Source organism: Propithecus coquereli, unplaced genomic scaffold (assembly GCF_000956105.1).
Source record: "Propithecus coquereli isolate 6110/MARCELLA unplaced genomic scaffold, Pcoq_1.0 Scaffold81, whole genome shotgun sequence".
NCBI classification, from domain to species: domain Eukaryota; kingdom Metazoa; phylum Chordata; class Mammalia; order Primates; family Indriidae; genus Propithecus; species Propithecus coquereli.
Window position 1 is genome coordinate 6,922,179 of NW_012154285.1, and position 12,000 is coordinate 6,934,178.

The 12,000-nt window shown below is 43.1% G+C and overlaps 1 protein-coding gene across 2 annotated transcripts in view; it reads left to right on the forward strand.

The window, feature by feature from the left end:
- PTPN11 (protein tyrosine phosphatase, non-receptor type 11) overlaps window positions 1-12,000 on the forward strand; it is a 72,843-nt gene continuing 60,843 nt past the window's right edge. For both annotated transcript variants that reach the window (XM_012663534.1, XM_012663535.1), the window contains exon 1: window positions 1-226. In XM_012663534.1, coding sequence (XP_012518988.1) covers window positions 213-226 — 14 coding nt within the window. In that variant the 5' untranslated portion in view covers window positions 1-212. The remainder of the gene's footprint in view (window positions 227-12,000) is intronic.

Here is a 12,000-nt window from a genome sequence, read left to right on the forward strand (position 1 = left end):
AGGGCGGGGGAGGAGGAGGAACGAGCCGGGCCGGGGGGCGGCTGCACAGTCTCCGGGATCCCCAGGCCTGGAGGGGGGTCTGCGCGCGGCCGGCTGGCTCTGCCCCGCGTCCGGTCCCGAGCGGGCCTCCCTCGGGCCAGCCCGATGTGACCGATCCCCGCGGAGCCTGAGCGAGGAGCCGGTCCGTCGCGGAGCCGGAGGGCGGGAGGAACATGACATCGCGGAGGTGAGGCGCCCCGAGGGGCCCGGCCCGGGCCTCGGCCCGGCCCCCGCCGCCTGCGATCAACCCCGTCCGGGAGGGGGCGCCCCGTCCGGGCCTCGCACTCCCGCCCCGGATTGGGGGCGCAGGTTCGCTCCTAATCCCCTCGCCCTCGCGGGGCCGGGGGCCGCCCCGCCGCGCCCCCACCCTTCGGGTCCCCATTCATTTCCTGCCTCCGCGAGTTCCGGCTCCCGCCACCCCGGGGATGCCCGTGAGGCCGGGGGCAGGTAGAGCCGCCGGGGGAACCGCGGACGCCAGCGGCCCGGCTCCGCGCCGCATTCCTGACCCATTGCCTCATGAGAATTGCCTCATGGTGATTCCGAAATAACCCGGCTGACTTGGGGAGGCTCCTTGTGACACGGGAGGGGAGTTGCGCGGGCCAGGCCCCCAGTGGTCCAGCCGCTCTGGCCACTCTGCCACTTGTGCGCATTTGGGGACTTCACTCGGGACCTCTGACCATTTTATGTGTCCCCTTGCGTCTTCTTTTCCTCCCACCCCTCACGTACCAGAAATGGAAAAACTGACTGTATCTGCAGCCACTAGAAGTATTTCCTTCCTCTGCGATCTTCGCATTGGGAGATGGGAGGGAAGGGAGCCGCATCTACTTACTTAATCCTTCACTACGCCCTTAAAAGTCAGGTACCTTTAATGGTACCCGTTTTACGGATGTGGAAACTGAGGCTCAGAAGTAACGTGCTAGTAAATGACAGGATTTGAAACTATGGGTCAGAAGGAGGATTAGGGAGTTAGTGAGATCCTTTGAAAGTTCAGGGTAATAGTACTACTAATAGCTATCATTTGCTTAGTTCTTACTCTAAGCCAAATGCGTTAGTAATCCTCACAACAGCCCTATCAGGTCGCTACTATTGTCCCCTTTCTAAAGATGAGTAAACTGAGTTTCAGAAGTTAAGCAGTTTGCCTGACATCACAGCTATTAGGTGGTGGAGCCAGCCAGAATCGCTTGTATTAATCACCATTTTGCTATTATTATTTTATAACCATTGCTAATAATTTGTATTATTTTGTTGTTAAATATTATATTTTGTTGTAAAATATTATTTGTATCATTTTGTTGTTAAACAGCAGCATGACCTATTGTTTCCAGAAAATGATCCTGCTATTCTGTATCGTCACTCTTTATATACCACTCACACATAAGACCCATTGTCTATTATTTTCCTTGAGTGTCTTAAACATTCGAAAACGGTTCAAGCTGTTGGAGCTATTTGTATGAAAGACTCTTCAAAATATTAGGAGTGTCTCCTCAAAACACACCTGCATGTTATTCATTCATGGATCTGGAACAAAAAATGGGAGAAAAAACAAAACTGAAAACTCTTATGTAGTGAGTGACTCGGGTAGGTCTGTTGGCAAGTGCTTACGGATCTGCATTTCAGCAGAACACTGTTGGCCTCCAATGTTCTAATTCTTTAGGGAGCTTTTAAATAAAACAGTTGTCTATTCTCTAATCTGTCAAATAGTCATTGAGCCTTTTGTTCCTTGTGTCTGCTCTTCCAGACAATAAGGATCTGCTGCTTTAGGAGATAAAAAGACAAGCAAGGGTCTGGGGGTTGGGGAAGGGTCTGGGTCGTAATAGACCCTACATTGTCCAGCTCGTTAGTTTAGAAGCAGAGGAGTGTGGGCATAGCCCCAGCAGCAAGTGGCCAATATGACAGTTTGAAATGGAGTAATTCCTTCTCCCCTTCAGCCCAGTTGTCGTGTGCCACCTAAAAAGTCAGATTATGAACATAACACTCATAATTGGGAATTATTTGTTATTAGGTTGTAAGTCTGTTTTATTTTTAACCAGCTTTATTGAGGTATAAAGGACATGCAATAGATTGCATATATTTAAATGTACCATTTGATAAGTTTTGACTAAGTATATACTTGGGAAACCATCACCACAGTCAAGATAGTGAACATATCTCTTACTCCTCCTGTTTCCTTGAGTTCTTTATAATCTCTCCTTTGTTCTTAGGCAACCACTATTCTGCTTTCTGTCACTATGTATTAGTTTGCATTTCCTAGAATTTTATATAAATGGAATTATACAGTATATAGTTTTTTTGGGGGGGGTCTGGCTTCTTATGTTGAGATTCATTCATGTTTTAGTGTGTGTCAAATAGCTCATTACTTTTACTGCTTGGTAGTATGCAATTGTATGGACGTACTGCAGTGTGCTTATCCATTCACCTGCTGATGGACATTTAATTGTTTCCAGAGTTTGGCTATCACAAATAAAGATGCTCTGAATGCTCGTGTACAGTGTTAGTATGGATGTTAACTTTCATTTCTTTTCAGTAAAGATCTGCAAGTGAAATGGCTGGATCATATATGAAGTATATATTTTACTTTTTCAGAAATTGTCAAACTGTTTTCCAAAGTCGTTAAACCATTTACATTCCTACCAGCAGTAGTTGAGAGTTTGAGTTCCTCCACATCCTTGCCAGCACTTGGTATGGTTAGTCTTTTTAATTTTAGTCATTTTAGTGGGTGTGTCATGGCATCACATTGTGGTTTAACTAACTTTCTTTCTTTCTTTCCTTTTCTTTCCTTCTCTTCTCTTTTCCTCTTTCTTTCTTTCTTTCTTTCTTTCTTTCTTCCTTTCTTCCTTTCTTCCTTCCTTTCTTCCTTTCTTTTCTTCCTTTCCTTTCCTTTCTATCTATCCTTTCTTTCCGATAGGGTCTTGCTTTGCTTTGTCGCCCAGGCTGGAGTACAGTGGCCAGATCATATCTCACTGTAACCTCGAAGTCCTGGGCTCAAGTAATCCTCCTGAGCAGCTGGGACTATACGGGTGCACCACCACGACAGGCTAATTTTTAAGAATTTTTCGTAAAGATTGGGTCTTGCTATGTTGCCCAGGCTAGTCTTGAACTCCTGGCCTCAAGCGATCCTCCTGCCTCAATCTTCCAAAGTGCTGGGATTACAGGCATGAGCCACTGCGCCTGACCTGTACTTTTTCCTGGTGACTAATAATGTTAATCATCGTTTCTTTTTTTTTATTTTAATTTTAATTTTTTCCTTCCCCACTCCCCTCCATCTTTTTAGTTTTCATTTGCCATCTGTATATGGCAAGTGTATATCTTCTTTGGTGATGTGTCTGTTTGTTCAAATCTTTTGCCTATTTTTAAATTTAGTATGTTTTCTTATTGAGATCTAAGGGTTCTTTGTATTATATTATGTGAATTGCAAATATTTTCTAGTCTGTGGCTTGTTTTTTCATTTTTTTAACAGTATTTTGTGAAGAGCAGAGGTTTTAAATTTTGATGAAGTCCAATTTATCAATTTTTTTTATGGATCATGCTTTCGGTGTCATTTCTGAGAAAGTTTTTGTTTCCCCAAGGCCTCAAATATTTCTCTTTTGTCTTCTACACTGTGGTTACCAGCCCTGGGCCACAGACCAGTAAGGGTCAGTGGCCTGTTAGGAACCAGGCCACACAGCAGGAGGTGAGCAGCAGGCGGGAGCAAAGCTTCATCTGTATTTACAGCCACTCCTTATCGCTTGTATCACCGTATCAGTTCCGCCTCCTGTCAGATCAGCTGTAGCATTAGATTCTCATAAGAGCATGAACCCTACTGCAAACTGCGCATGCGAAGGATCTAGGTTGCACGCTCCTTATGAGAATCTAATGCCTGATGATCTGAGCTGGGGAGTGGCTGCAAATACAGATTATCATTAGCAGAGAGGTGTTTGACAGCACAATAAATGTAATGTGCTTGAATCATCCTGAAACCATTCCCCCACCCCAGTCCATAGAAATTGTCTTCCATGAAACTGGTCCCTCGTGCCAAAAATGTTGGGGACTGCTGTTCTACAAGTTTAATAGTTTTAGGTTTATGATCCAGTTTGAATTAATTTTTGTATGTCGTATGAGGTGTAGATACATGTTCTCTTTCTTGCACATGGATGTCCAAATGTTCCAGCACCATTTGTTGAAAAGACTGTCTGTCTCCATTGAATCTGTGCCTTTGAAAATGAGTCGCCATTTATGTGTTGATCTATTTCTGGACTCTACATGGTCTAGATGATGATGATGATGATGATTTTTTGAGACAGCGTCTCACTCTGTCACCTGGGCTAGAGTGCAGTGGCATCATCATAGCTTACTACAACCTCAAACTCCTGGGCTCGAGCAATTCTCCCACCTCAGCTTCCTGGCTAGCTGGGACTACAGGGGCACACCACCACGCCCAACCAATTTTCTATTTTTTGTAGAGATGGGGTCTTGCTCTTGCTGAGGTTGGTCTTGAACTCCTGACCTCAAGCGAGCCTCCTGCCTTGGCCTCCCAGAGTGCTAGGATTACAGGCATGAGCCACAGCGTCCAGCCCTGAATTTAGATTTTGAGGTGTCTTATCCGACCGACTCTGCCCTAGCGCAGCTGTCAAAGCTTCTTGTATTTTCCAAGTCTTCCTTCAGCATGTGGTCCATCCTTTACATTTGCTTTTGTTCCTCTGAAAGATGTACATGATGACTTGAGCTGAGGGGGGAAGAAAATTGAGCTTGTTCTCAGACTGGAGGCTTTTGGTTTATCTACAGCAGGTCAAGTACATTTTGTCCCAGGCTCTCCCTGGTGGCCATGTTTGTTTATCTCCTGTGGGAGTAAATAAACTTGCCTTGTTGAAAAATAACAGTTCTGTGTCTTTCCAGTTGAAACTGGGATGTCTTTATTGACGTTAGGTCCTGATGCAAGGCCAAGTTTTGGCTAGAGTTGCTCAAGTGCGGGGGCCGCTGCTAAGATTGCTTACCCTTCTTGTGCGTGGTCAGTGTGGAGACTGTTATGAGTGGCACATGACCCTGGAAAAGCAGAGCCAACTCATGTTTGTAATTGTCCCTGGCAGGCCGTGGTGTACTTCGTTAGGCAGCTACAGAACAATAGGGACACTGAGCTTATTCCCCTTTCTTTTGGGAAACACAGCCAGTACTTGCCATCCAATGCTGATGTTTTTAAGGAAAAGAAAGACAAATACTGATGTTGGCAGGTTCTGTGGGAGTCACAACTGCAACCAAGGGTTTGAGACCCCTGAGATGGACTCAAATGCCTTAAAGTGCAGCCCAGTTCATTCCTATGAATTTTGGAGGGTTATGTGCATTTAGCAGAGATGTATATGCGGTGGTCTTGGCAATGTTGAAATGTGAAAAATACTGTCCATGTTTGCAAGAAGCATTGAATTTAGAGAGGGAATGTATATATATATGCTTGTGTACTGACATACACACACACTATGTGTGTTTCCATATACATAATGTACGTGTATGTCTATACATACATATACACACACATACAGCAATGTCTATTTTAAAGATAATATTGGAACTGGAGACCATTATCATAAGTGAAGTATCTCAGAAATGGAAAACCAACACCCTATGTTCTCGCTAATAAGTGGGAGCTCATAGATGGGTATACACAGGCACAAAGCCATAAAAGGACATGAGAAACCAAGAAGAGGGGAGGGTGGGAGGGTGGTGTAGGACAAAACCTTTACCTATTGTGTACAGTGAACACTGTTCCGGTGACGGGCACACCAAAAGCCCTGACTTAAGCATTATACCAGATACCTATGTAACAAAAACATTTGTACCCCCTTAATTAATATTTTGAAATAAAAAATTAAAAAAATAGAGGTAACGGACTGTAGATCCAAGTCTTTATCATCCCATTGGCCCACTCTAACGACACACCCATCTATTCATTGAGGAACTATTTACGGTGGGATTACTATGTGCCGGGTACTGTGCTAAGCGCTGGGTGTTGCAGGTTTTGGCAAACAGCAGGTGGGAAGGTGCCGAGGTGGGGTAGTTCTCAGAGTGATTGAACAGCAGGAGCTGTGAGACCGGGGAGGTGAGAGGTGGGTAGCGATCAGACCACGTGGGGATTCTTAATGTCATGAGTATCACGTGGACCACTGAGAGGAACGTGGACTGTATTTTAAGAGCAATGCAGAACCGTAGAAGGATACGACCAGGGGAGTGGCATGAGCTGATCTATTTAAAAATATCCCTCTGGCTGCTGCGAAGGATGGGTTGTAGGAGGCAAGAGTGGATTCTGGGAGATCTCAGACAAGTGACAAGAGAGGCTTTGAACTAGGGTAGAAGCAATTTGTGGAAAGTCTTTTTTGGAGGCAGTTTTCACTTATTGCCTTTTTGTCAGAGCAGAGATGCTGACCAATGAAACTCCACTAGAAGATGGTGATTTATAAAGACATAGCTTTCCACTACTATTAAAAAGCTGCTTTAGGCCGGGCACGGTGGCTCACGCCTGTAATCCTAGCACTCTGGGAGGCCGAGGCGGGCGGATTGTTTGAGCTCAAGAGCGAGACCTGTCTCTACTAAAAATAGAAAGAAATTAATTGGACAACTAAAAATATATAGAAAAAACTAGCCGGGCATGGTGGCGCATGCCTGTAGTCCCAGCTACTCGGGAGGCTGAGGCAGGAGGATCGCTTGAGCCCAAGAGTTTGAGGTTGCTGTGAGCTAGGCTGACGCCACGGCACTCTAGCTGGGGCAACACAGTGAGACTCTGTCTCAAAAAAAAAAAAAAAAAAAAGCTGCTTTAGCAACTTTTTTTTTTTTTTTACATTTACGAGGACGTTTATCGTAGTATTATTGTTTGAGATGGCAAAATATTGAAAATAGCCTGAATGGCCACTGATAGGGGGACTAGTTAAATGGAATATGGTGTAGCATATATTAGAATGCTGCAGGAATTTAACAACTTTCTTATGGCCTCGTAGAATGCTTGTCCCTATTGACTGCCTGTCTTCATGATTTAACTCTCTTCCTATAGAATATTAAAATTTAATTAGAAAAGAGAAATCTTGTAATCTGCAGAAAGTACCAAACTATAAACTTCCTCCCCAAGGACAAATATAATAATTTTTCTGGAGCAGCAGGTAAGAAAGATATACCCAGTATCACTTTATATGTACCCAAGAAACTGAAATTAGACTTTGGAAACTGCCTTCATAGTATGCAGCCTTGAGATTAAGTTCCTGAAATTATTGGCCTGTTTCCCCGTGTCACTGGGGGAGGGGAATGCAGAGATAAAACAAAATATTCAGCATCATTGTATTTTCTTTTTGTTTCATCAGCGTTTTTTAAAAAACTCAATTAATTGACATAAGTGAGTTCCTAGCCTGAAAGAGCAAAGCTTTTGCAGAATCTGCATTCACTAATGAGGGATTTAGATTTCGGGTGTGATTTCCTGTCAAATAGTTTGGGTTTGTAAAATCTTGCAAGCAGGAATTAATTCTGCCTTTCATCTTTTCAAACCTGCTTCACACAGGGTTCACGTGTAGTAGGTCCTGAAGCCTGTTTCAGACATTGATTTGAGGCTCTTTTTCACAAGTGCTTGTGTGTGTGTGTAAGTCTTTCTGTACCCACCTGGGCTCTGTTACGCCCTGAGATCCTTAATAAATACAGATAATGCCAGAAGATGGCCGGTTACAAGGGATTGTCAGGGGCTGGCAGGTTTTGCAGGTGTTAGAATAAGCCAGAGGAGGATGTTCACTTCTTCCCTCTCCATGTGACTCTCTGCCCCTTTTCCCTCAGTATCTTTTTTAAAAAAAATTTTTTTTTAAGACAGAATCTTGCTCTGTCACCCAGCTCATAGCAGCTCATAGCAACCTTAAACTCCTGGGCTCAAGCGATCCTCCTGCCTCAGCTTTCCGAGTAGCTGGGACTACAGGCGTGTGCCACCATGCATGGCGAATTTTTACATTTTTATTTTTTATTTTTGTACAGACAGAGTCTCGCTATGTTGCCCAGGCTGGTCTCAGACTCCTGGCCTCAAGCGATCCTCCCGCCTCAGCCTCCCAAAGTGCTGGGATTACAGGCATGAGCCACCACACCTGGCTGGAACGACTGTATTAATTGTCTTGTTTATAAACTCAAATGGGGTCATACTGATTTTCCTTTCCCCCTCCTTTCGGGTAACGTAGATACATTCATATTACAGTTTTTTTGTTTTTTGGTTTGTAGACTCTCCCCTTACTGTGTCAAATTGACACTAGGTAGGAGATGGGGGAGGCAGGTTTGAGATGTACGGTGTCTTTTTTTTTTTGCCTCAGTAACTAATATTACAAGTGCTTCTAACCCTTGAGGCCAGCTCCATAGATAACATTTTCCTTTAATTCCACTGTTCCTCTTTACCTTCTCTTGCTAAGATCTCAGGAGGCTGAATCAACTCTTGCTGTTCCTTGCTAGAGATGAATGTGTTGTTCATCCCCGTATTGTCAGTGATTGAATACAAATATTAAACATATAATTGGGAAAAAATATTTGGTAATTACACATGCTTTTTGAAAAAGATAGCTAGGGAGGGAGCATTTAAAATATATCAAAGCTCAAGTAGATGGGTCATGGAATCAAAATTTCGATTTCTAACTATATGTTGTTAGAAATAATGTAGAGACAGCTCCAGAGCCATGAAGAAGTTAATGTAGGAAAAGGCCGTATGACTGAAATGACATATGTGTCAAAATGGCCTTTGTGAAACTAACATAATTATGCTTGAGAAGGATCTATCTTGCATAATGTCCACCAGTAATTATAATGATAATAACAGTGAAAACTAATGTTTATTAATACCTTACTTTGCCCAGCCTCTGTGCTAAATGCTGGTTACAAAGTTTCCCCTGAAAATATCATTGTAATCTGTTTGCTCTTAATAACAGGATAGCATAACTATAAGCTGTAAATGAAATAATACAGTTTCTTTAATAAAAGGGTAAAGAGACAACCACCTGCCTTATCTTCTGTTGCTGATCTGGTTGATGGATGTAGGTGGTGTTTACATAGTCTCACCTTCGCTGTGGAAGCTACTTTTATAGTTTTCCATACCCTCAGCATTAGCAGGATATTCTAAGTGTTATTTCTGTAAAACATGCAAAGGTGAGAACACGTGGTTACAATAGGAGATGATCTGAATTCAGAGTCCCACTCTAGAAATATTAAAAATAGGCTGGGTGAGGTGGCTCTCACCTGTAATCATGTAATCCTAGCACTCTGGGAGGCCGAGGCGGGAGGATTGCTTGAGCTCAGGAGTTGGAGACCAGCTTGGGCAAGAGTGAGATCCTGTCTCTACTAAAAATAGAAAAAATTAGCCGGATCACAAGAATGCAAAAACAAGCACCACATGTACTCAGCATCAAATGGGCATTAATTGATCAACACTTAGGTGCACATATAGTAGTAACATTCATCGGGTATTGGGCAGGTGGGAGGGGGAAGGAGGGAGTGGGTATATTCACACCTAACGGGTGCGGTGCACACTGTCTGGGGGCTGGACATGCTTGAAGCCCTGACTCGGCTGGGGCAAAGGCAATATATATAACCTAAACATTTGTACCCCTGTAATATGCTGAAAAAAAAATTAGCCTGTAGTCCCAGCTACTCGGGAGGCTGAGGCAGGAGGATTGCTTGAGCCCAGGAATTTGAGGCTGCAGTGAGCTATGATTGGGCCACTGCATTCCAGCATGGGCGACAGAGTGAGACTCTGTTTCTGAAAAAAAAAAAAAAGAAATAAGACATGTCATTTGTCCTCATGGAACTGACAGTCTAGCCTTTTGACCTGGCTGTCATAGAAATATGTGATTAGACACTATGTTGAGTATCACCCAGGGGAAGTATGGGGTGTATTGAGAAGGCAGGTCGGGGGACCCGACTGTGGGACCCCTCCAGAGGGAAAAGCACATACAAAGGCCACATGTGGCACATTTGAGGAATTTGGAGAGGTCATCAGAGAACCAGAATCAACTAGGACCATACCTTGCAGGGCTCTGTTAAAATCTGTGACTTTATTGTGCTTTCTTCTGGCTGACAATTAAATTTCTAATTCTACTGGTGAAACTCTGAGGGCTGGTTCTGTGCTAAGCATTTTACATGTATTAATTAATTTCCACCACACAACAGTGTTATGAATTAAGTTAGTTTCTAAGCATGGCAAGAAACCCAGAAACCTTAATGGAAAAATCTGATAAATTTAACCACGCTAAGATGAACTTCTGTAGGAAAAAAAAAGAAACCGCAAACTACACAGGCAAAAAAAAGCTAAGACAGATATTTGCCACACATATAATAATAAAATAAAATTTTCTGGCTATATCAAGAGCTCCTATAAATCAATAAGAAAAAAAATCCAATAGGAAATAAGCAATGACAAACTGACAACTCATAGAAAAGGAAAAACAAGTGGTCTGAAAATACGAAAAAGTACTCAACTCGCAAAGAAATGCAAACTAAAATTGTACCATTTTCCATTAATCAGGCAGACAAAGATGAAAAAGTTTGGTAATATATGTAGTATTGACAAAAGTGGGGAGAACAGGGGATTTCACACTCAGTTATGGACCTTATTTAAACTGGTACCTTGTTTTGAGGGCAGTTGGTAATATTTGGTAATATTTGTCAAAATAAAAAAAATTATCTACAGTCATGTGCCGCGTAATGATGGTTCAGGTGATGATGGACTATGTATACAACGGGGGTCCCATAAGAGTATAATAGAGCTGCCCTATATAGGCATATCAGTTTTTATCTTTGTTTGTTTGTTTTGAGACAGAGTCTCAGTCTGTCATCCTGGCTAAGTACAGTGGCATCATCATAGCTCACTGCAACCTCAAACTCCTGGGCTCAAGTGATCCTCCCGCCTCAGCCTCCCAAGTAGCTGGAACTATAGGCGTGAGCCATTGCACCCTGCCTGTACTTTTAAAATAAATTAATTAAAGAGGTTTTAGGAAATTCATGTTTGTATTCTCAAAGAGATCCAAAAACAAATTGACCCTAAAAAATTAGAACTGCCTGAAATAGCAGGCTGAGATAAAGGAAGATTAAATAGGAATAGAAAACAGGACAGCCAAATACTGTACAAAGATCTTGATGAAAGAAGTTAATAGTACGTGTGGAATGAACCCATCATAGTGATGAGTTCCAGGACAAACTTGAGAAATTCTTTCAGAACCTATTTTTAAGAAAGAAGAGATGCCTGTGGTGTCAGTCAGGGAACAGATCAGCAGGTGGATTGTGGACAGCCAGGCTGGATAACCTGTTTTTAAAATGAAGCAACTAGCCGGGCGCGGTGGCTCACACCTGTAATCCTAGCACTCTAGGAGGCTGAGGTGGAAGGATCGCTTGAACCCATGAGTTCGAGACCAGCCTGAGCAAGAGTGAGACCCTGTCTCTACTAACAATAGAAAAATTAGCTGGACGTGGTGGTGTATGCCTGTAGTCCCAGCTACTCAGGAGGCTGAGGCAGGAGAATTTTGGTTAAGCCCAGGAGTTGGAGGCTGCAGTGAGCTACGATGACACCACTGCACTCTACCCAGGGCAACAGAGCAAGACTCTGTTTCCAAAAAAAAATCAGCAACTGCTGAGCCTGCAGTAGTTCATTTAATGAAGCCTAATGGTGGGGTAGGGGGATAGGAAAGTGGGAGAGAGCAGCAGTAGAAAATTCTTCACTTTCCATAGAGGGGAGACAGAAGTTATTTTACCTCCAATAACCTGATAATTGTAGGCTTAAGGATATTTTTGAAATAGTACAATATAGCAATCAGCATAATTTAAAAATAATGAGAATCCTATTAGAATTAGAAACAGGGTGTCTACACCCAAAGCACTGAAGTAGCCAAATGACAAAAGACAGAGAGAAAACGAAAATGTCAAAAGTTGAAAACAATCTGCTGATATGAGACCAAACATAAGATGCCAGTGATCATGGATCAAGTCCCCTGATGCATG